The 26,627-nt window shown below is 43.5% G+C and overlaps 1 protein-coding gene across 1 annotated transcript in view; it reads right to left on the bottom strand.

Moving 5' to 3' along the window:
• WDR38 (WD repeat domain 38) overlaps positions 1–26,627 on the bottom strand; it is a 63,679-nt gene that overhangs the window by 3,468 nt on the left and 33,584 nt on the right. Inside the window, exons 5-6 of the mRNA XM_063431045.1 lie at positions 14,354–14,434; positions 6,448–6,570 (exon numbers count right to left, since the gene is read on the bottom strand). Of these exons, the coding sequence (XP_063287115.1) occupies positions 6,448–6,570; positions 14,354–14,434 (204 nt within the window). The remainder of the gene's footprint in view (positions 1–6,447; positions 6,571–14,353; positions 14,435–26,627) is intronic.

Below are 26,627 nucleotides of genomic sequence, written 5' to 3'. Positions count from 1 at the left end.
GGACAGAGTCCCATCACAGAGTACCATAAGTTCTTTAAAATAAACCCTATATTCTGACACATGCATGCATAATGTAGTTGAACAACATTTTTGTGGCAAACTCCCCTTTTTACCCGACTTTGCCACGAGCTCCTGGAGAAGCCTGCTTGCCAGCCTCCTGCCCACAGACTATGGGCCCTGCAGGGAAACCTGTAAAAGACTACCGAACTTGACCGACTTATCACTGATTTCCCTGGAACTATTTTGGGCATAGGAACATGTGCACGGTCGGTCAAAACTATGACTTTCAGGACATTTCTGAACCGATCTTGGTGAATTTTGGATATGTTATTCACCCAGATCGGGCTAACAGGGGATATAACTTTTATGGGGTTTTATGTATTTTAAAGGTACTTTGTGGGGTTTCATAAAATTGTATGTTTTTCTGTGCTTGGGGATAATTGGGTTAGATTAGTACAGTTCCCTGATTCTATTTGCCAAGCACAGATGAGGGATTCTATTGTTTGTGTATGGGAGTGTCTCACTGTATGACTGTTTTTATTGGTTTATTCCCTTTGTGTCCCTGTGCCCAACAAGGTCCACCTGGGTGTCATCCTTGTTGTGAAACTTGCATACAAGGCCTCTGTGCCTCCATTAAAATCCATTCCAGCTTACACTCCAAAACTGTGTGTCGTCCTGTTATTGGAGGGAAAAAAGATTTACTCATGTGTCTGCTGTTTCAGCTTGCAGGGGATTCTACGGGGAAAGTCTTTGTAAGGACTTGAGCTAATTCCGCATTCGGCTCCAGGAAGGAGCAGTTCCAGGGCCCCAGTCAAGCCACAGCGACTGTGGGCAGAAGTGCTGCGGTTTGTCCCCTGTTCCAGCTAGGAAGCGGTCCTTGGCGGAGATACCCAGCCAGGGGTACAGGGAGCTCCGTTACAATTTTTTTTAGTTTAAACAGAACTGGCAATATTATTCACTACAGTTCACAGTTTAGTGGATACCCCTTCATTTGAATAGCTCATGGTATGAATAAATAATTGTTTTCATATCTCAAAAAAATCCCTCTACAAGTATACATTAAATCTTGGTTCAAGGTTTACAGACAACATACAAATATATATATAGATTTGTGCTCGGAATTTAATTGGTTATGGAATATATTAGAAGATGCATAGTTGGCTGAGGTGTGCCAAAACCAACGAACGAGTAGGCCTGTAATAAAAGAGGGCCTACTAAGCTGATGATTATGTAATGAGTGATGGCTGCAGGTGGGTGGGGTTAATCATCCTGAACTGCAGAGGTGAGTAGGGGCTCAGAGTTTAAGTAGGGGACATAACTCCTCCCACAAATACAGGCCAAATGGCCTTTTAACTTGTGCTCGGAATTTAATTGGTTATGGAATATATTAGAAGATGCCTTGTTGGTTGAAGTGAGCCGAAACCAATGAACGAGTAGGCCTGTAATAAAAGAGGGCAAAAAAAAAAACACTTTATTGCGTCTTATAATGCTAGACATTTGAAAGCTTGTCTTGGTTCTTTCTCCGGTCGTGGGATATAGGTAACGACCCAGTCTCTTGATGATGTGGACTGGTGTGTTAGAGCTAGATGCTGATGAAACTGCTCCTATCCGGAAGGATGACCGGAGAAGGAAGCGTGGTTGAAGCCTAACCTTTCTGATGTGAGATGTGAACTTGGCTGTGGGGAGAGGGTGCCCATGGAGTAGTAGTAGTCGTGGAGTGTTAGGTGAGTGCATGTGGTGAGAACTTAGGAATGTTTCAAGTACTTTAACTGGGCACCAGGCATGCCCGGTAGGGAAAAGAGTAATAGTAGTGGGATGATTGGTGTGGTTTGTTTTGGACGTTAGTAATGAAAGGACGTAGTGGTCATTGACTTTCGTTAGGTGAGAAAACTTAAAACTTAAGGTGGCATCTGACTGGCGGATGACAGTGAATTCTCTAGGTCTAAGAAAGCCATAGAAGGCATTGAATATGGTGGCTTTCATAACTGAATTTGTCTGAGAATCAAAAGGGGAATCATCTAAGAGGTTGCTGAATTGTCTGAATATGGGCCCATCAATAGGCAGTCTGCTAGTTGTAGGGCGCCTGTGACTTTATGAATACTGTTAAGGATATGCTTGATTGGATACGAGGCAAGTAAAGGTGTGTGATTGGGAAAGTTGGTGAGAACGTGGTGCTACACCCCGGTGAGATAAAGCTTAATGGTGTTGTGCGATAATTTAAGGTGTAAGTGACAGAAGAAGGCAAAAGCCACCATGGTTTTAATGGAGAAATCGCCTTGTACGTGGAATCCAGCAGAGAACTTGTGGAAAATGGTCAATGCCCTGGCGTAAGTGGTAGTGGTGTTGGTTGAGAGTGCGTGGTGCGTGAATGATTGTGTATGACGTAGTAGTGCGGTGAGTCCATAATTAACTTGTGGAATGATGGTATCCTGGATGGTAGGTTGTGGGCGGTAGGGAGTGGCTGGAAGAACACCTGAAAATGAGAGCAGGAAAGAGCGTCAGCAGCTGTGTTACGAATGCCAGGGATGTGTTCACAGACAAGGTGTAACTGAGCCGTTGCTGCTAGCCAAGTCAGCTTGCGTACCAACCTCGTGATGGTTAACGAGGAGGACCGACCCTTGTTAATGATATCGCAGGCTGCTGAATTGTCAGAGTAGCATTTGACTGCCTTGCCGGTCCATAGATGACCCCAGGTATAAGCGGCTGCCACGATGGGGAAAATCTCAAACAAGGCGGACATTTCTCTAAAAGCCGGCAAGGCAGCCGTCTTTGTGGGCCAGTTGTCCCTAAATCAGTGGTTGCCAAAAATTGCGGCGAATCTGGTGTGTGCTGCTGCATCGGTGTAAATTGTTGGAGATTGATCGGATAGCGGGGAATGAACAGTGAGACTCCATTCCACTCAGTGCGTTTGAGGTAATAGTACCGGTGTCAGGCACCCCATGTAGGAGACACAGCAGCCTAGAGGCGAATGATCTGCCCTGAGGAATGATCTGCATAGCGAAGTTAAGGGACCCCAATAAAGATTGGAGTTCCTTCCTAGTGCTACTCGACAGGTTAGGGATTACCAGGGGAGAACCTGAAGGGCCTGGTAGGTCACCTGGAGTCCCGATGTCTGATTCCACCTTAGACAGCCTTTGATTCAGGGTCTGGAGGTTAGCCAGGATGGCTGACAAGGTTTCCTGAGTTGCGTCTGAGGAGCTTGTGTCGGGCCTAGGATCACTGGCTTGAGCTGTCAGCAGTCTATAGAGCTCGGCCTTTATGGCTGTGGCTGCGAAAGGGATGCCCCTGTGCCTTAGTTCTGCCGATAGTTTCGGAATAGTCCATGATCTCAGGAACCGGTGGGTAGAGGGGATGAGGGATACTTCTGGGGACCCAGGCCTGGCTGGATTGCTAAGTACGTCTTGCAAGGGCAGGTTATCGATAGGGATAGATTCCTGAAAAAAGGAACAAGAATTATTAGAGATGAGGGGGAGGAAGATCAAGACCTTCGCAGAACTGGCTTGCTGACTAGTGCAGAGGCGAAAAACTGAACTACAGCAGTGACAGGTGAGGCCCTGCTAATGCCAAGTGGCGGTGAGAGTCTCTACCTATGATTTGGACCGGGGGGATTCGTGGCCACTATACGTAGTGGCGGGATGTTGGCCTCTCGTTTACAGTAAAAGATTCAAATGCGTGTGGCCGTGACCTGTGAAACCCTGACTGTAGCCCTAAAGAAGGGCGAGCGAGGCGGCTAACTATGATTTGGGCCATTGGGCGAATCTCTGTGGTGAAGTGGGGTGTACACCTCACGGGACCGATATATTTTACTTTGGGTTGCTAAGGTCCGCACCTATCCCTGTGCACCAGTTCTCTAGCCCTGGTGGGGCTTGTCTCTTAACAGGTGAACGTGAAACACGTGGATACTAACCTTAAGGATTTGTCTTCAGGCTTAATGTGTGATGCAATGTTTCGTAGATGAGTAGGGATGAGTAATGAGTATTACCAAGGTAATCCGGCCAAGGTATCCTAAGGGTAAGATAGATGCTGGTGGGTCTTGCGCATGCCAATAGTATGTACAAGGTACGTGACAGTGGCAAAACGAGGTAGAGAACCGTGTGGACAAATACTACGAGAAAGTAACGTTTGAATACGTGTATGGTGGTGGCATAGAGAAGTGGCACTATGGCTATGCCAGTGCTGTGACCTGTTGGTTAGTAACTATTGAATAATTGGAGTGGGGGTGACACAGTGATTGGTTCTTTAAAATTAAGAGAGGACTTAAGTGAAAACAGGCAGCAGCATAGAGACCATGTGAATATGTTAACAAATTATTTAAATGATTTAACTGCTTTACCTGAAAGACTAAGTGAACAAAGTGGTGAAAGACCTCTTAGAAACCATACGAATGACATGAGAGACGAAATGGTGACTGCTAAGCCAAGTGTTTAGACCGTTCGTATGTACGAACGGTATAGTAATTTACTACCGAATGTATGAGGATTTGACATGCACTATACAGGCAGACTGGTCGACTATTTAACTGTACGAACGTAAGAACTAAACGAATGCATAAGACAGGCAGCGGTCGACTAATTTTCCGCACGAATGGATGAAACGTAACAAATGAATTATGCAGGCAGCGGTCGACTGATTTACTGCACGAACAGAAGAATCAACGAAAGGGTAATTGATAATAAAAAGGGAGCCTATCCCCGCGTTTTTAGGCCCAAACGGGGGAAATAATAGAACGTTATTTCCCATGTGGTGCTTACGTGTAGGTGCCGGTTGCGTGAGCGGAAGCCGGGTACCGCGTCTGAGGAGAAGCCGCGTGGAAGGACCAGAGGTCGGAGGCAGTGGACACTGCAGTGACTGAAACTTTTTGGCGGGAATCTTGGACCGGAAGTGCTGGTTGCTATGGTGAGTCAATCAGCGTGAACGGCAGAGGTGAGTAGGGGCTCAGAGTTTAAGTAGGGGACATAACTCCTCCCACAAATACAGGCCTAATGGCCTTTTAATATATATATATATACACACACACACACAGAAGATTCCCAACATTGGACAATAAAAGAATGTTGGGTTTATTCACTAAAGAGAGAATTCAAGATGAATGCAAAGTGAATTTCAAATGTAAGGTTAAAGTAGCCAAATTGAAGCTAACTTTTTCACTTGGGGTATTTTGAACTTACATTTGCAAATCACTTTGAATTCTCATTTTTTAATCCATGAATAAACCTATTCAGTCTGTAAATAAATTATATAATAATCAATGTTCACGTTTCTATAGCACAGAAGCCAAGGATGTATTTACCACAAGGCAAACAAGGCATTTGCCTAGGGTGGCACTTTCAGGGGGGCGCCAAAAAATGCCACCCCAAGTTCCCAGACAAATGCCTTGTGTTCTGGGGCTGTCCACCTTACTGTGAGTGAGTGAAAGAGTGAGTGAGTGAGTGAGTGTAGCTGTCAGTGTGTGTGTGTCTGTGAGTGAGTGAAAGTGTGTGTGTCTTTCAGTGAGAATGGGTGTGCCTGTGAGTGTGTGTCAGTGTGTGTATGTCGTTTTATGTGTATCTGAGAGTGTGTGTCTGTCAGTGAGTGTGTGTTGGTTAAACAGTGTGTGCCAATGACTGTGTATCTGTCAGTGAGTGTATATCAGTGCATGTATCAATGAGGGCATGTGTCTGTCAGTCAAAAAAGTGGCCTTGACACGAATTGGGGGGTCAAATTTAGATTTGGGGGTTCCCGAATTTAGTCGTGCCTAGGGCAGCATAAATCCAAAATACACCACTGATTTAGACCTATACCAAAAGAACATTAAGAACCACTGCCTTAGGTTTATAGGTTTTACAATTAATTTATGTAAACATAAGCCTGAGAACATCTACTGTGTAAAAGAACTCAATGGAGCATTGCACTAACCAAAACTCATTAGGGCAAAAACCTTTAGTGTGGATGGCTGTTTATAAATGGTAATATGGTGTCTTTGCTTCTGTCAGACTTGTATTCTTGACCCTTTAGTGGTAAAACCACCATTTAGGTGCGTTAAAAGGTAAGAAAACATACCTTATTTCCTGCACAGTGCAGGTTCCCAATCCACAACACTGACTCAGGAAGCACCTCTAGAAGCCGTCTAAAGAATGGCCACTAGAGGTGTTCCTAGGCTGCAATGTAAAAAAGACTGACTATATTCACCTGAACAACTACATTAGGCTGTAGTTGCTCTGGTGACTATAGTGTCCCTGTAAATGTTTTATTAATGGTTTAAATTCCAGAGAAATGACAGTTGTTCTTTAAATTGGGAAATAATATGACACCCTCTATTTTTTGTTGTGTATATGTAAAACAATATTTATGGTATAACAGTCTATACTGGACCTTGTTCCTGACTGTAAATAAATGTATTGTGAAATAATCTGTTTTCAGGCCTGTGTTTTAATAATGAATTGTCTAAGATGGGGTATGTTATCTTACCAGCATCCCAGACACAGAGAAACACACACAGCTAACATTGCCCCTGTGTCCTTTCAGTATTCTGACTGGTCCATCACTTTGTAAATTCCACAGCCGAACTGTGTAATCCCAAGATCCAGTGGCCTGCAAGAAAGCGACAAAAAATATTTGATGATTTGTAGGTTTTTTATTTATTTTTTTGTTTTCCTGACCTTCGATAAATACAAAGGAAACAAGTGGAAAACTTTGCAAGCCATCATATAAACTACCTATATAACTCTCATACACTTCCTAAAATTGTATGTAAATCTCCTTTAACAAACACAATCCATGTGCAATATAAAGAAGAAGAGATGGAGATTCTCAGGTGATCTAGAAACTGCAGGTATACATCATTGATTTACAGAGAAAATCAATCTGACACTGTGCAAGAAAAGGACAGCAAAACAGTTTACTTACATAAATAATATTTATTTACAATGTCCCTAAAAATAGCTTTAAAAGCTTTTGTAGTACTGTTGAGTACTGCATAAATCGATAGAACTTTGGATAAGTTCACTCAAAAACATAAATTCTGATGTCCATAGAGTTCCAGGTGCTTAAGCATACACCGATCAACCACAACATTGAAACCAAGAAAAGTGGGCAAGCGAAAAAAGATTTTAGTGACTTTGACAAGGGCCAAATAGTGAAATGTCTAGATTTGCCAAAGAAGTGACTTCTGTTTGACATGAAAGGCGTAGTTTCTTTCTTAGTGATGTCCCCCCGTTATTTGTTTTGCCTTTAAATGGATTTATTTTCCTTGTATATTATTTTGTTTATTGCATGGTGCATTTCTATTATCTTTTTCCACAATAAATAAGCAACTACAAGTAGTGATGGCTAGATGACTGGGTCAAAACATCTCTAAAATGGCAAGCTATGCACAGCTCTCAGATGTTCATCACTGAAGTGCTTGAACTCGGCAATCACTTAACATGTCAAAATGTCACTGATTTCTCACTATGGGGTGGTGCCAATCGCTGAAATTCCAGCACAGCAAGTGATTGTGGAGCACTGGAACTTTAGTTAGAAACATCTCTTATAAATGATCTCAGAGTGCTTGAATTTCAGTGAAGAACAAAACAGTGGTGTGGACTCAGGGCCGGCCTTAGGCATTTGGGCGCCCTGTGCAAAAAATCTTCACAGCGCCCCCCCTCCCCCCTCCCCCACTCCTTACCCCTTCCCACACACCCTGTCACACACACACACACACACACACACAGGCAGACAGCCACACACACAGCCACACACAAACACACAGGCAGACAGCCAAACACACAGAGGCAAACAGCCACACACACACACACAGACAAACAGTCAAACACACACTGTCAGACAGCCACACACACACAGTCACACACAGACAGACACACACACACACACACACACTGGCAGACAGTCACACACACACACACACACACACTGGCAGACAGTCACACACACACACACACGCGCGTAGACAGTCACACACACACGCGCAGACAGTCACACACACACACACACACACACACACTAACATAGGCAAACAGTCACACACACACAGGCAGACAGCCACACACACACAGTCAGACACACACACTCACTAACAGACAAACACACTCACAGACACACACTAACAGACACACACACACTAACAGCCACACACACACTAACAGACACACACTAACATACACAGACACACACTAACATACACAGACACACAATAACATACACAGACACACACTAACATACACACACACACTAACAGACACAGACACACACTAACATACACAGACACACACTAACATACACACACACACACACACACACACACACACTAACAGACACAGACACACACTAACACACACACACACACACACACACACACACACACACTAACAGACACACACACACTCACCCACATTAACACATTTTTTTAAATTTATTTAGACACCCCCCCAGCCTCCTTACCTTTGGGAATGCTTGGGGGGGGGGGTCTCTTCCTCCCTAGTGGTCCAGTGGCTGCTGGGCTGGGCGGGCGGGCGGCTGGCGAGGGAGCACTTCCTCTGAGCTGTTTGCTCAGCTCCCTCGCGCGCCGCAGAGTGAGGCTGGGAGCCGGAATATGACGTCATATTCCGGCCCCCAGCCTCACTCTGCGGCGCGCGAGGGAGCTGAGCATACAGCTCAGAGGAAGTGCTCCCTCGCCAGCCGCACGACCGCCCAGCAGCCCGGCATGTCTGTTAGCAGCAAGGCTAACAAGACATTTGCCTTGGGCATTTGGGGGCGGCTTTTTTTGCCGCCCCCTGGAAAATGCCGCCCAAGGCAAATGCCTTGTTAGCATTGCGGCTAACAGACATGCCCCCTGCACCATGGCGCCCTGTGCGGCCGCACAGCTCGCACACCCCTAAGGCCGGCCCTGTGTGGACTAGTGGTAGGGCATTGGGGACTAGTGGTGTCAGTGAGGGAACTGTCTGAAACTGGGAATCGTGGAGCAGGACTCTGTAGGAGATCAGAGTTGGAAAGACAGAGGCACTGCACTGGCAGAATTAATCCTGGAGTCTGGACACTGAAGATGCAGAGAGGCCCCTACTGATACTATACAGCAGGTTATCAGATTTTCCAATATCCCCTCCCTCGTTCGCAGTGGCGTACACACGACCCATTGGGGCCCCGGTGCGAAAATTGATCTGTGGGCCCCCCGCACATACTCTGCGCAGGCCGGGGCCGCAACACATGGCGGCAGGCACCTGGTCGCAGGGCTGCGACCCCTGCGACCGCGGTATGTACACCAGTGCATGCAGATGCACACACACTTAAAGGACCACTACAGACACCCAGATCACATGAGCTCAATGAAGTGGTCTGGGTGCCAGGTCCCTCTAGTTTTAACCCTGCAGCTGAAAACATACATGTTTCACTGAGGGTTAATCCAGCCTCTAGTGGCTGTCTCATTGACAGCCGCTAGAGGAACTTCCGCGATTCTCACTGTAAAAATCACAGTGAGAAGACCCTGAACGTCCATAGGAAAGCATTGAGTAATGCTTTCCTATGGGCGGTTTGAATGAGCGTGCGGCTCTTGCCGCGCATTCGCATTCGGAGCTGAGAGGCGGAGGGATCCCCAGCGCCAAGGGAGTCCCGCGCTGGAGAAAGGTAAGTGCTGAAGACACATACACACACTCTCACGAACAGACGCATACACACTAGCTAACAGACACACACATTTACTGACAGAGACACACTCAGCGACATACATACATACTGACAGACACACACATACACACTCACTTACAAAACATACACTCTCACTGACACACACTCACTAACAGACATCAAACAGACTCACTAACAGACACACACAAACACACTCAGTAACAAACACACACACTAACACACTTAATGACACTCACTAGCAGACACATTCAATAACAGACAAACAAACACACTCACTGACACTCAGTAGCAGACACACTAACACACTGACACACTCTAACACTAACACACACACGCACTAACACACACACACATACGTTTAAAAAAAAAAAAATCCCCCAGCCACCCTACCTTTGGGAGTGCTGAGTGGATTCCCTGGGGTCCAGTGGTGTTGCTGGGCGGCCGGTCAGCGGGCAGGCTAGCGGGCGCGTGAGGGAGCACTTTGAATGCTCCCTCGCGCGCCCGCCAGCTTGCCTGCCCGCCCGCCCGGTGACACCAGGGCCAGCTCCTGGGCCCCCCAGGAGAAGAGGCTGGCCACACTGGCATGCATACCGGCTCACAGGGCGGCCGGGCCCCTTAGTGGGCTGGGCCCCGTCACAGCTGCGACCCTGGTATGTACGCCACTGCCTCCTGTTTAATCTGTAGGTCGGGAGTCTAGGTCTAATTGTTTTTGCAGAATCTGGGGGCTTAAATTTACTACTCTGCTCCACTAATTTTGGATGGTGGGGCATTACCACCACATATGTATATTGTTTCCTCTCTCACCACAGGAGCGCCAGCAGGGGTCAGTGGGGCTCTGTTTTATATAGTATTGTTTCACAGGGGTGGTATACCACCTGAATAATGTGCTAAAGCAGGGCTTGACAAATTTGCTTTGAATCTAGGAGCCAGTTAAAAAAAAAAGTTAGCAGCCAGATTTTTTTTTTTTTAAACTTACAAAGCTTTATATTCAACAACAAAAATACAATTCTTGCTGTTGAATATAAAGGTGCCAAATTCTTAAAGGGACACTATAGTCACCAGGACCACTACAGTTTAATGTAGTAGTTCTGGTGTCTATAGCCTGTCCCTGCAGACTTTTTAATGTAAACACTGCATTTTCAGAAAAAAAGGCAGTGTTTACATTGCTTCCTAGTGACCGTCACTTAGACTAGAGGTGCTTCCTGTGTCAGTTCTGCACAATGTGCAGCACCTACATTCAGCTTCTCCACATTCCCCATAGAGATGAGGAGATGCTGATTGGTGCAGCGTTTTGCAGCCAATCCTATGGGAAAACATTGGATTGACTAAGATCATCAAGCTTGATAATTTAGAGGCAGGGCCAGTTGAGGGAAGACTTGCACGGCGTAAAAAAATAAAATAAAAAGTGAGTAAAACCACCATTCCCTTGCGAACGGAAAGGGGTCTGGTCACCTAAACACACACCATGACACACACATACCATAACACAGGCACACAGATACCATGACACACACCATGACAGACAAACACACACAATGACAGACAAACACATACACTGACAGACAAACACATACACTGATAGACATAAATTCATGCACACATGCACACCATGACAGACAGACATACACACGCATACAATAACATACAGACACACATATTCAATGACAGACATACACATACACATATACACACCATGACACACATACTCACACTATGACTGACATACACTCACACATTATTGCTTGATTCAATACCTTTGGAGGTCCCGTAGGCGACCGGCTTGTGGATTATGCAATTTGGCAGAATTCTGGGGGATCATCAAGGCACCCCAAATCATTAGATTTCTCACTAAGGTAGTTGCAGAGGAGAGTGATCAATCCTTTTGGTAGCTTCTCTTGGAAGCATGATCTCTCAAAGAATATTAGTGGGTAGGACGCAGTTGCCCTCACCTCCTTCGTGGTCGCGAAATTGCACAGTTGTAGGTAGCGGAAATAATCTCTTGTTGTCAGAGCTCTTTGAGCCTATCGGATGTAACTATGGCATTGTCTATATATAAGTGAACATATCTTTGGAGACCTGAGTGTTCAATCTCTCTAAAGTCCCTGGCCTGCATTCCAAGTGAGAAAGCCCTGTTACAGAGTACCGGTGTCATTGGGGAGGGAAATTTGCTAAGAGAAAGTTTTGGTGCTGCCTAGTCCCAGATGTTAATGGGGATTAGAGTTGCTGGACACGTAGTCCTTAAAGGCCATGTGCTCTTTGGGGAGTCACATTTAAAATTGGGGGAGGTCTAAGCCCATGAGGAACGGTTCAACATCCACCCAGTATCTGTGATCAGGTGGGGAGCGCCAATAAACAATCTGGGCTAATATTCCAGTTAACACCAATAACAAAAACAAGCAAATAAAATTGCGAAGGTTAAGATTGCCAATTGACATGTTCATTTAAAGTGAAAGCTACAGATATTAGTGCTAAGGTATGCACTACTAGGACTAGATACCATAATGTATATCTATTACCAGTATATACATGTTATAGCTGCCCATGTAAAATAAAGTTAAGAAAACCTAGGTCATATAGTATAATAATAGGGCATGCATTCTTGTTAGCAAGAACAATTTGTCATTCATAGATTAAAGCGATACAGTAAATTGCTGATATCACAAGACTAGGGCTGTGGAGCTAGAATTGTCAAACAGGCCTACCTAAAGAGGGAACAAAAGCCATTATTACCAAGATAGAAAACATTGTAAAGAAACTACAGTGTTATTTCAGTTATTTGACTTTTTTCCATTATGTAGCTGTAACAACTAAACACCGACCACCCTCCTGGCTCATTATCTTCAAAGAGAACAGTCAATAAAGCGCTCTCCATGTGTGGTCGCTGTTCGTATAGTCGAACGCCACATTCAGGAGAAAACAGTGGCCATCTTGTTCGCACAAAAGGAGGTAGCAGGACTTGGTCGTCAAGTGTCTGGAACTAAAATCGGACACTCGACTTCCCGAACACTGGTCCAACTGTACGAACGCCTGCTTCCTTTTCCTGAACAGCCAGGAGAGCGCTGTTCGGTAGTTTCCCCAAGGGAACAATCGCTACTATGAGCCAGGGAGTGCCGTTCGTACATTTATTCGTTTTTAAGACTTGTCGAAATAGACCGGCCGCACAACCTTAACTCATGGAACTGTTTCTGGGCAGGAGCCTCGTGTGCTGTCGGTCAAAATTGGACTTCCATAAAATTCGAAAACCCCTGAACTGATCTGGGTGATTTTTGGTCACCCAAATCAGGGCTATCAGGTGATATAACATCTATGGTGATTTTATGTGTTTTGGGGTACTTTTCAAGTTTTATGAAAATTGTGTTTTTTTTCTGCCTGGGGATAATTGAGTTAGAACTTAATCTGACTCAATTATCTCAAAGGTAGAGGAGGGAATTATCTGTTTGTATTGGGAGTGTCACACTTTGTCACTGTATTATTATTGGTTGTAAACTTTGTGTCCCTGTCCTCCACAAGTTCTATGTGGGAGTGCCCCCTGCATGGGGACTTGCATAAAAGCCAGTGTGGCACCCATTAAAATCATTCCTGTTACACCCTTCATCTAGTTTCGGCTGATGTTTGGGTACCTGTCTACTTTACTGGGAGAATACACTTGGGAGACTGTCATTCATTTGGAGAATCGTTCAACTCAACACCCGAACTGCAGCTATAATCACTCAGGCTCAGGCAGTTTGGGAGAAAATAAATGAATGAATAGCTACTATACCAGCGTTTGTTACACATATGTTCTACGCATTGGCAGATCCGGAGGGGGGGGCAATGGGGCAGATGCACCCCCCCAAGGCTTTTCCCTGCCGCCTAATGCAGGGCTGGCACTGTCCAAGCGCCAGCCCTGCAATGTGCCTTCACGAATCAGTGATCTCCCTCCCCAGTCCTCAGGCAATGTGTTGGCAGCCGGCAGGGGAGAGAAGGAGAGAGGGAGGGAGAGAGGACTTGGGAGCTCAGCCTGCAGCTCCTCTAGGTCCTACTCTCGCGAGCATGGAGCATTGCCGTGGTTACCACGGCACCGCTCCAGATCTCGCAAGAGTGAACTCTAGCCCTGGAGCTCCATCCTTTATTCAGTGATGCCCCTTTTTCAGCTTTTATGCAGTGTGTCAAAATAATTATTATCTATTTCTCTTGTTTGCATATTTTTCCTGTTGGTTTTAGCATTGATTACTTTAAAAATATTTTTTTTTTCGCAATCTTACACTGAAAAAAGTTTTTCTATAAAATGAAGAATGTGAAAGCCTCTTACAAATTTCAGAAAACCCAGAACTCACAGTGGTGGAACAAAATATCAGAATGAAAAGGACCAGTTTTGCACATCTGTTTATAAAAAAAAAACAGACCCCCCCCCCCAAAAAAAGTGTAGCATAAAAATAAAGTTATGGAAGAAGTGCAGTAGGAAATATTTTGGTGAAAACAAGTGAATAAATATGGGCACAGATAAGAAGCAACGGAAAGACTACATACAAAATATATATCAAATATGTTTCATCCACTTTCCTCAATTTTACTAAAATCATGGACACCTACTTTGAATAAAAAAGCAATATCTAACAAAAATACAAAGCTTGGTCTAATTAATGCCACATATGTGAACTGTTACTGTTGGCACACTGTTACATAAACATGCTGCCATTAGCCACTCATTCAGATCATCACATTAGGACAGTCAAGTTTGAGTTTGAACACTTACAATGCTTGATCCAGTCGTTGAGAAAGCACTGCACTGGATGACATCTGTATGTCCATGGAATGTCTTCACATTTTGGCCACTCTGTTGAACAAATATGACTTTAGCATATAAGAGAGTTCCCTGGACCATGATTTCCAAGGGGTCACTAGATACACAGTTGGGCTGAGAAGACCAGGTCTAGTGTAATACTAAAAATCTGACCTAATTGACCACCAAGACCAATGAAAATTGTGGGGCCAGCTCTGCCCTAGTTCTATGTATCTTGACTGGATTACACCAATGTTATTCTTTGGTGCCAAGTCCTCTTTGAACTTTATGAATATGTAACTTAAGTCAAATGAAAGTTGATGTGATTTGAGAGGTTTGTTTGTTATAATTATATAGGGTGTTTACTTTAAAAGAAAAAGAGAGTAATAGGTGCTCACTATTGTGAATGGTGAACAGGCTGCAGTATACAAGACAAGGCTTCCCAAGACCTTGTAAGTGGATAACAAGAATGGAAAAAAGAGGGGGTGTATACCGCGCCTAGAGATTAATATATACAAAAATATACATACATATGTTTTGCAAATGTATCCAGAATAGTTGGTAACATATATATTGCAAATGTATCCAGAATAGGTGGTAACCTCAAAATAAAAATAAACAAAAAGGTAATAGTGCAATACAGTAAATCAATCCAAAAAGTAGTGAAATATAACTATACACAGTCCACTCACATTTAGATGAGCTATAACAGAGCTCGGCTGTGATGCGCTTGGACGGTACAATCCCCGTCTCAGGATATGTGGTTATGGTAAATCCAGATGTTTCCAAAGTGCAATATGCGTAGTTTATATGGTGAAAGGAAATATAGCAGCAAATGGTGAAGTAAGTACTGATAATTGAAAAAAATAAATAGTAATGTACTTACAATTGCTAGAGCATAAAGCCTGCTCTAGTGTAAACAGCTTGGGTGGTATAATCCCCACCAAGGATGTGCAGGATCCAGGAAGTAAATAAAATGGTTGAATATAAAAGTAATCTATAAAAAGTATACTTTAATATATAACAAACATGTAGAAAATCATAACAGGTAGGAAATAAAAGTCCACTTAACGCGTTTCGCCTGGTAGGGCTTCTTCAGAAGTGTGGTATATCTTCCTCAAGGATCCGTTTATATATGCTTTTAGATTGGATAATCCATTGATGGTGTGCTACTTCCTATTTCCAGGTTTTTCGGCTGGAACGGACATGTCGCATTGGTAGTGACGCGGTACTCGCGTTGCACAAGAAGTGACGTGGTACACGCGTCATGTCAGAAAAATGATTTGGCGTGATTAATCCGAATAGGGTGATGCTATTGTGCTCAGATGGAACGCACGCAACGCTCAGAGAACAGCGTGCGTTGCGTTCCAAGCGTCATGGCAGCTGAATTAAATTGGAACACACAGAGAATGGGCATTTAGCCCTTCTCTGTGATGGCATAACTGTCATGTTTATAATTGGCATAAGACAAAAATATATATTAGTGTCACAAAAACTACCAGAATCATAATTATATTTAAACATAATACTAGTTATATAAATGGCAATAGTGGTAGTAACAACAAAGTGTGTATTAAATAACCAAAAAATTATACAGTTCATAAGGGGATATAACGTATTGGACATAATCTGAATGGATGTATATCATATGTATTTGTGATAAGGGAAAAAAAATATATAAAATATATTTTACATCCAAATATAGTCATATTAGACAGTTTCTTTATAGATCTGAATTGAGATTGGACAACATATAAAGATGCATTAGTATAGATTATACAAATAGAACTAAAGAGAATAAAAGAACATATATACATATATTGGTGCAATAAAATACATTAAAAGACTGAAAGATCATATATATATATGTATATATATATAAAAGCAGAGTTAGGATAGATGTAAAAAAGATTGGAAAAAAATAATATATTAAAATTATATAAAAATTAATGGATATGAATGGTTATATGCAAATATATATGTTATAAAAATTTATGTTATAAAAATTTCATTAAAAAGACCAGTTCATTAATCCCCTCCTGCCGAAACTCATCAACCCAGACCAAGTAGGCTTCATCCCCCACAGACAAGCACAAGACAACACCAGACGGGTCATAGACCTAATTTGGTAAGCCAACCATAAACGCCTCCCGACCGCCATACTCTCCCTAGATGCCGAGAAGGCCTTTGACCGCCTTCTATGGCCCTACCTATTCGAAGTCCTTCGCAAATTCAAATTCCCACAAGAACTCACCCACTTTCTCCAAGCCATGTACCACACTCCGACCGCGCAGCTGCTAATCCCCAATATCACCCCCCCCTCTTTCCCTATACTGAACGGAACCCGACAAGGCTGCCCCCTGTCCCCTCTACTATTCGCTATATCCCTCGAACCACTGCTAGAGACCATACGTAACAACCCACACATCAAAGGGCTCAAAATTAGGGACGACACATTCACCATCGCAGCATACGCAGACGACATCCTCCTCACCCTGACTGACCCCATCCCGACCCTGACCACCCTCATAACAACCCTACAAGACTACTCAAAGATATCGGGATACCAACTCAATGCCACTAAATCAGACCTCATGCCGCTCAACCTTACAGAACCCATTATCCACTCCCTAAAACAAGACCTCCCCTTTCGGATTTGCCCGACGGCAATCACTTACCTGGGAGTCCAAATCACTAGTGACACCACCGCCTTATACAAAACCAACTATCCCCCACTCTTCCAGAAAGCAATCCAAAACCTGGAACGCTGGAAACAGATGAACATATCTTGGCTAGGAAGAATAGCTTCCGTTAAAATGAACCTCCTACCCAAATTCCTCTACGCCTTCCAAGCACTACCCATCCCCTGCAATAAAACTGACCTCAAAAGACTACAAACTGCCATAGACCGATTCATTTGGAACGGGAAAAAAACCCGCATCCGCAGAGCCACATTATATGTACCCAAACTCTCCGGAGGTCTAGGCCTCCCCAACCTTACACACTACCTACATGCAGCCCACCTGACACAAATCCAACATTGGCATCTCCCCCCCGCACACAAACGATGGGTAGACCTGGAACATCTCATCTTTGGCCGAGACCACTCCTCCCAATACATGTGGCTCCAAAGGCAATACATGCCACTGCCACCCCCCACTTCCCCAGCAATCACCCACTCCCTAGACCTCTGGGACCGACTCAGCGACAAATTTGACTTGTCCACAGGCCTCTCGCCCCTCACCCCAATCCTCCGCAACAAAATGTTCCAACCTGGCCTCACACCTCAACACTACGCCCATTTTGAAGACCGCGATATAGTTAGGTTGGGACACCTCTATCCTAACGGCAAGCTCCTGCAATACACAGAACTCCCCAACCCCGAAACCTTAACCACATTTGATTACTTCCGCTACCTCCAACTCCGAAGCTTCGCAGCGACCGACACGGTTCGCATAGCAGCCACCTCGTCCCTGACCGGGTTTGAAAGAGACACCCTTCAGTCACCATCCAGGAAGAGCCAAATATCATCTATCTACATAAATCTAACCACACACCACACTCAGATAGCCCTCCCATATATCGCGGCGTGGGAAAAAGATCTCGGACCCCCCGTGGACTCCACGGACTGGGCCGACATATGGGCATCCATTAAATCTATCTCAATCTGCGTCACCCATCAAGAACAGGCATACAAAATGCTCTTCAGATGGTACCTCACCCCCTACCGCCTGAAGGCCATGAAACAAAGCCCCACCAACCTCTGCTGGAAAATGTGCGGAGAAACAGGCACATTCCTCCACTGCTGGTGGACATGCCCTAAACTTACACCCCTATGGAAAACTATGACGACCCTCCTATCCGGACTACTCAACAAACCAGTACCCCTTGACCCGTGGGCCCTTTTGCTCTCTAAACCCCTGGACAGCTTCACCCGTAGTGAAAATAAGCTCATAGCAAGAATAGCCCTAGCCACACGCCGAGCAATCGCCGAAAACTGGTCCACACCACGTATACCCACTCACCCTCAAATACACACGAAAATCACAGATAGCATAGACATGGACAGACTAACAGCACAGATACATGACACCCCTAAATCATTCCACAAAGTCTGGGACCCATGGCTCGACGGAAACAATGCCCTCCCATGGTGACATACCAGACCCGACGACCTACACCACCGACCCTAACCACGACTAGGGTGAAGCGCACAGCTTCAACCCACCCCTAACCCAACCCCACCGCCCTGGGCTCGGAGGGAATACCCAGAAGGACAGCAGCACCCTATTCACCTCTCCACAGTTCCTCTCCCTTCCCCCTTAACTACCCCCCTACCTAACACTACCCTCCCTGTAACACCCATCCTAACTTCCTGGCCCTACTGACACAACCACAATCTCTGACCGACTCGAAGGCCACACTCCCCCAGACAGATATCCCCATCCCCCCAACAATGGGACGACCACCACTGAAAGCTTCTGGCTAATGACCCTACGACCTCAACTATCTCTAATAACCGGAATATCCCGGAACAGGTACCTCGATGGACGCGTCATAACCACCCCTGGAACCCTGTAACTCCACCTGACCACAGATAACACGATCTGAACGGTCACACACGTAGCTTTCCTGACTCAAGGTCCTCAAAAGAAAATGTTATAAGAGATACCAAAACACAATGCCAGTAACATGTTCTACTAAAAATATTTTGTATCCTATTGTAACCCCCTAACTAACCAACCTCTTTTTTCTGTAAAAACGTTCATTAACTTTTGTTCATGAAAACTGAAAAATGAAAAATAAAGAATCTTTAAAAAAAAAAAAAGACCAGTTCATGCTGTTGTAGAAAATTGTGAAAACAAAACACGTGCACACTCTTACAGCTAAGTATAATCAGGCTCTACACTTAAGTGGAGGGTTCCCTTAACCTTCACAAATGGTTACATGCAAAGAACAAATATAAGTGGAGCACTGAAAATACCTGTACAAACGATAATAAGATGTATGCTGATGGGACCGTATTTACAATGTCCTGTAAGTAATAAACAACCAAATCATAGTGCAGACATGTGTAATAAGAAATAAAAAGTAGCACAGAAATTGTATAAATTTCCAACTCACAAATAAAGAGCCAAAAGGTCACCTGGCTCTAGTGGTAGACGCCTTGGGATCTTTAAAAGGGGATCCACTACCCTCTCTTTATCTCCTCCTGGTTTCTTCCACTCCCAAATGTAAAAGTAGAGATGCAAGCAGGGAGGTCTCCAAGAATAATCAAAAGGTAATTTATTCAATAAAATTAAATTCACAAATCAAATAACTTAAAAGATTCTACTGAATCAAATTAGCATAAAATAAGTCTTTCAAATTAGTCCAAAATGCGTTTCGCCAGTAACTGGCTTCCTCAGTTGGTGTGAAAATACAAATACAAACATTTCCTCTTTTATAAGTCCTTAATGAGTCAATTACCGGCATCTGTGGGGGCGAGTATCCACTTGGTGGAACGCACGTATGACACGCACGTTCTTGCCGACCTCGACCACGGACCGGACTTCCGCATACGTCGAGGTCGGCAAGAACGTGCGTGTCATACGTGCGTTCCACCAAGTGGACCACGGACCGGACTTCCGCATACGTCGAGGTCGGCAAGAACGTGCGTGTCATACGTGCGTTCCACCAAGTGGATACCTGCCCCCACAGATGCCGGTAATTGACTCATTAAGGACTTGTAAAAGAGGAAATGTTTGTATTTGTTGATTTCTTTGGTTTTTCCCATGAATATTTACTATTTCTTTTTTTGTTTAGGGGAGTCTGGTATATGTGTGTACCTATGTGTTTTAGGTCTTACAATAAGAGGGGATTCGGAGACACCGTGGTGTGTAGGATATTTGTGCTTGGCTTGTTCCTCTATTTTTCTGAATAGTGGGTGGGTTTGACTTTAAGTGGTTTGTTGTGGAAGTGAGTATTCTGATAGTATTTAGTGTGAAATCTGTCGTATCTTGTGTTATGTCTTATAGGAGATTTATTTGGTGATCTATAGTGATTATTGTGAGAGTATTTTCTTTAATGAAACTCTTTGTTTTGGAATCTATTGGGTCTAAATTGATGACCTCCCTGTGTATTTGTGTTAGTGTGCATTCCAGTGTTTTTCCATCAATTTTGTGTATTTGTTTTTTTAATATTATAAGTTCGAACTTGTTTTTGTGCATATTCATATTTGTCTCGATTGTGTTTTGGGATTTTTATCCTTTTTATATCTATTTACATTTTTTTCCACAGTTTTTTAATTTTTTTGTGATGAGTTGTAATATTCTTCCGTGTCACCAAAGGGAATTAATTGTTCTCTTAGTGTTTTTATTTTTTTTGTTTATTATAGAGAGTTTTTCGCTTTTAACTTTGATGAGACTCCTCATCAATCCTAAGGTACAAAACTCTAAATGATTGTACCATTCTTCCATGAAGTTTTTATTTTCAGTGTCTGATGTGGGCATTTTAAAAAAGTCTAAGACCTCTAGGAGTTATCTTTTCTTCTATATATTTAGTCAATGTTGCTATTTCCCACCTTAATTTTATTTCTTTTGTCAGAGAAAATTCTAATTGCTTAAGTAATTCTGGTAGGTTATCAAAGACAATTAAAGGCTCATCCATATTATATATACTGCTTATTTTAAATCCAGTGCCTTGGATATATTCGAAAAAAAAAGGTATGCAAGGACTTAAAAGCCATAGACACTAGACAAATAAGAAATAGACCAAATATGACTAAAAGGGAAATGAAGATTGTTAAAGATCTTTACAATGACACTTCAATAGTAATTAAACCCGCCGATAAAGGCAGAGGTCTTGTAATTCAATCTAAAGAAAAATATGAAGTAGAAGCCCTGAGACAATTAAATGACTGCAATACATATGTTAAACTAAAAAAAGATCCAACAACAGATATAAAAAATAAATTTAATATGTACTTAAAAAAGGGAAAAGACATGGGAATACTAAATACCAAAGAATATAACTATATAAATATACAATCCCCTAAGATCCCAGTCATATATTTCCTTCCAAAAATCCATAAAAATGTAAACAACCCCCCGGGACGACCAATTGTGTCTGGTATAGGATCGCTTCTTTCTAACCTATCCGAATACATTGATATAATGTTACAGCCATACGTTAAACAAACGAGATCATATCTAAAAGACACGATAGACTTATTAAAAAAAATTGGAAAATATTATCTGGAAAGAAGACTATAAACTCATCACCTGTGACGTACAGTCATTGTATACGATCATACAACATGACAAAGGGTGTCAAGCTATTAGATCCATTTTAGAGAGAGATGATTCTATGCCTCAAGAACAAACTGAGTTTTTAATCGAAGGCATAGACCTAATTTTAAAACATAATTATGGGAATACTAAATACCAAAGAATATAACTATATAAATATACAATCCCCTAAGATCCCAGTCATATATTTCCTTCCAAAAATCCATAAAAATGTAAACAACCCCCCGGGACGACCAATTGTGTCTGGTATAGGATCGCTTCTTTCTAACCTATCCGAATACATTGATATAATGTTACAGCCATACGTTAAACAAACGAGATCATATCTAAAAGACACGATAGACTTATTAAAAAAAAATGGAAAATATTATCTGGAAAGAAGACTATAAACTCATCACCTGTGACGTACAGTCATTGTATACGATCATACAACATGACAAAGGGTGTCAAGCTATTAGATCCATTTTAGAGAGAGATGATTCTATGCCTCAAGAACAAACTGAGTTTTTAATCGAAGGCATAGACCTAATTTTAAAACATAATTATGGGAATACTAAATACCAAAGAATATAACTATATAAATATACAATTCCCTAAGATCCCAGTCATATATTTCCTTCCAAAAATCCATAAAAATCTAAACAACCCCCCGGGACGACCAATTGTGTCTGGTATAGGATCGCTTCTTTCTAACCTATCCGAATACATTGATATAATGTTACAGCCATACGTTAAACAAACGAGATCATATCTAAAAGACACGATAGACTTATTAAAAAAAATTGGAAAATATTATCTGGAAAGAAGACTATAAACTCATCACCTGTGACGTACAGTCATTGTATACGATCATACAACATGACAAAGGGTGTCAAGCTATTAGATCCATTTTAGAGAGAGATGATTCTATGCCTCAAGAACAAACTGAGTTTTTAATCGAAGGCATAGACCTAATTTTAAAACATAATTATTTTTGGTTTAACCCCTTAAGGACACATGACATGCGTGACATGTCATGATTCCCTTTTATTCCAGAAGTTTGGTCCTTACGGGGTTAAAGATGTTTTTTATCTGCAAAAAACAGGAACAGCTATGGGTACCAGGTTTGCACCCAGTTATGCCAACCTCTATATGGCAGAGTGGGAGGACCAGGATGTAAATGTAAATAATTATATAAGCACTGACAGTTGCCACAATAAAATATGGCTAGACAGTATACAAAAAAGCCAAATAATGCGGCTTAAAAGAAACTGTTCAGATACGTCGACTTTTCTTAAACAAGCAAATACATTAAAAGAGAGTTTCATACAAAAAGGATATAACACTAAGAATATTGAGACAACAATCAACCAAACGGCAATAATAAATAGAAATCAGCTCATACATAAAACAAAACCTGGAGTGAATCAAGACAATTCTGATTTTATTTTACCAATTGTATTAGATTATAATAATAAAAATAAATATTTGAAAAAAAATTTAACTAAACATTTGCACTTATTAAAGGAAGATGAGATCCTGAGAAAAATAATCCCTGATAAACCAAAAATAATATTCAGAGGAGCACCAAATTTGAAGATGCATTTAACAAAAAATTTCACAAAGAATAGTCCAAATAAAGTTAATAATTTTATGAATAAAAAAGGTTTCTATAAGTGCAATTGTTGTATGGCATGCAAAAAAAACAAAACAACAAAGAGAACTATTACTGAATTTAGGTCAAATAACACTGGGAAAATATATAATATAAAAGAGGTTATTACAAGTAATAGCAAAAATGAGATCTATTTATTAGAATGCCCGTGTGGCCTTCAGTATGTAGGCAGAACGATTAGACCTTTTTTTTTTTGTAAATTCTTTATTTTCAAGATTTTATAATCGTTGGGGTTAGGATACAGAAGGCAAAACGGGGTGAAGAGTCTTGTGACAGATTTCATAGAGAATACATGACAGTTTTTGGTTATGACAGTCATACGCCTGAAGCCTGTTTGGCTTTGATATGTTGGGGTCGTCTTGGGATGGGGTCTGCTATGGTTACTAGCTTCCGATCTTGTGCTTTAGCTCGTTGGGTCAGCGTGTAGGTTTGCCTGGTTCATGTCCCAGGGGTCCCATGTGCGATGGAACGCTCTGTATGTGTCGTTTACCTGTGCTGTTAGTTCGTCCAGGTCCCAGGTTTCTTTGATTTTGTTTATGATGATTGAGATTGTTGGGATTTTGGGGTCGACCCATAGTTCTGCTATTGTGCATCACGCCGCCAGGTTGATTCGGGCTGTTAGCTTGTTTTCGTTCCTTGTGAGTGAGTCTAGCGGTTTGTTGAGAAGCATGGTCCATGGTTGTGCGGTGATTGGCTTTTCTGTTATCGTTTCTATGAGGTGACTGACTTTACTCCATAGTGGTTTGAGTTTCGGGCACGTCCACCAACAGTGTAGGTAGGAGCCGGTGTCGCCTCATCCCTTCCAGCACCCGTCGTCAGGTTTTTTGTAGAGTCTGTGTGGTGTCAGGTACCACCGGTGTAGTGTCTTGTATGCCTGTTCTTTGTGCGTGACGCAAACTGTTAAGGAGTTTGTTGCTTCCCAAATCTCGGCCCAGTCGCTCGGTTCTTCTGGCGGTCCCAGGTCACGCTCCCGGGCGGTTGTGTACGTGAGGTTGAGCTGCGAGGTGTGGGTCGTTAGTGTGTTGTATAGGGCGGAGATTTGCCCCGATTGTAAGGGTGCGTCGAAGCACTGTTTTTCGAATGCCGTCGGGGGTGAGGTGCCTGCTTGTTTGATCATTGGTTGTTGCGCAAGGTCACGGAGTTGTATATATCGGAAGTGGTCTGCTGTGGTTAGGGTTTCCGAGTCGGGAAGGTCAGTGTATTGGAAGATTGCCCCTTGGCGATACAGGTGGAGTAGTCTTGAGATGTCTCGTTGGTCAAATGCTAGGAAGTGCTTCGCTACAATGCCTGGGGGGAAAAATTTGTTGCGATATATTGGTGTTACCGGAGAGAGGAAGGAGGATAGGTCGTATTTTGGGTTGAGTTTGTCCCAGAGGGTGAGTGTGTGGGTGACTGCCGGCGAAGTAGGTGGTGGTAGCGGTCGCTGTGTGCACGGCACCCACATATATGAGGAGGGTTGGTCCCACCCCAAGATGTCATGTTCCAGGTCTACCCAGCGTTTGGTGCCAGGGGGGGCGTGCCACTGCTGGATGTGGGCCAGTTGGGCTGCGTTGTAGTATTGTTGAAAGTTGGGTAGTCCTAGTCCACCCCTGAGTCTAGGAATATACATTGTGGCTCTGCGTATTCTGGGCCGTTTAGCTTTCCATATGAATTTGTCTATGGCCGCCTGCAGGCGTTTGAAGTCTGGTTTATATATTGGAATGGGTAGTGTCTGGAAGAGGTAGAGGAATCGTGGGAGGAGGTTCATCTTGATGGTAGTGACTCTTCCCATCCACGATATCCCCAGTTTGTCCCATCGTTGCAGGTCTGAATAGGCTGTCTTGAGGAGTGGCGGGTAATTGAGGTTGTATATGTCCTCCAGTGTTGGGGCTAATTTGGTGCCTGGGTATGTAAGGGCTGTCGTGGAGATGCTGAAGGGGAATGATTGGCGGAGCAGATGAAGTTGTTGTGGAGTTGCTGCTATAGGCATCAGTGTCGACTTAGTTAGGTTAATTTTGTAGCCCGATATGGTTGAGTATTCTGTGATGAGGGAGAGTGTGGCGTGCAATGAGGGGACGGGATCCGTCAACGTCAGGAGAACATCATCTGCGTAGGCTGCCACGGTGTACGTTTCTCGTCTGATGTGTATCCCCTGTATGGCGGGATGAGTGCGGATAGCTTGGAGCAGTGGCTCCAGGGAGAGTGCGAAGAGTAACGGGGAGAGGGGACACCCCTGTCTGGTCCCGTTGGTGATATTGAACGTTTGGGTTTCTACGTGGGGGAGTAGGAGTTTCCCCGTTGGTCGGTTGTAGATTGCCCGTATGATGTTCAGGAATCCCGGTGGGAATTTCAAGTGAGCCAGTACTTCGTACATGAATGGCCAGAGAAGGCGGTCGAATGCCTTCTCGGCGTCTAGGGATAGCACTACTGATGGGATATTTCTGTATTTGGCGTACCAGATCGTGTCGTATGTTCTCCTGGTGTTGTCCGCCGCCTGCCTTTTGGGGATGAAGCCGACCTGATCTGGGTGGATCAGTGATGGAAGGTGTGGGTTGAGATGGTTGGCCAGGGCCTTTGTTAGTATCTTCAGATCTGTGTTGAGGAGTGAAATAGGACGGTAATGTCCTGGGTCGAGGTGTTCTTTCCCGGGCTTGGGCAGGAGGCATATGTTGGCCGTCAGCATGTCTGGGGGTAGTTCGTGCCCCTGTAGCAGTGAGTTGAAAGCTTTGCATAAGTGTGGTATCAGTATGGCCTGGAACGTCTTGTAGTAGATAGCTGTGAAGCCGTCTGTTCCCGGGCTTTTCCTTGGTGTTTCCAGTTTGGCTTGCGCTATGTTGGGAAGGGAGGGTAGGTTGAGGGGCCTCAGGAATGAGGAGATGGTCTCCTTCTGCTCTTTGTCTCCCGCGGCGGTGTGGTTGTATAGGTTGGTATAGTATTGAAGGAATTCGTGGGCTATCGCTTCCGGTTTTGTTGTCGTTTCTCCGGACCTGGTGCGGATTTTCGAGATTTTCTTATTGTCTTGCCTTTTTTTGAGGCAGTTTGCCAGCAATGAGTCCGCTTTGTTCCCTTTTTCATAGAATCGTTGCTTGGACCACATTATCCCCAGTTTGTCCCATCGTTGCAGGTCTGAATAGGCTGTCTTGAGGAGTGGCGGGTAATTGAGGTTGTATATGTCCTCCAGTGTTGGGGCTAATTTGGTGCCTGGGTATGTAAGGGCTGTCGTGGAGATGCTGAAGGGGAATGATTGGCGGAGCAGATGAAGTTGTTGTGGAGTTGCTGCTATAGGCATCAGTGTCGACTTAGTTAGGTTAATTTTGTAGCCCGA

The sequence above is a fragment of the Pelobates fuscus genome, chromosome 9, assembly GCF_036172605.1.
Source record: "Pelobates fuscus isolate aPelFus1 chromosome 9, aPelFus1.pri, whole genome shotgun sequence".
NCBI lineage: Eukaryota > Metazoa > Chordata > Amphibia > Anura > Pelobatidae > Pelobates > Pelobates fuscus.
This window is presented reverse-complemented; position numbering and strand designations above follow the sequence as displayed.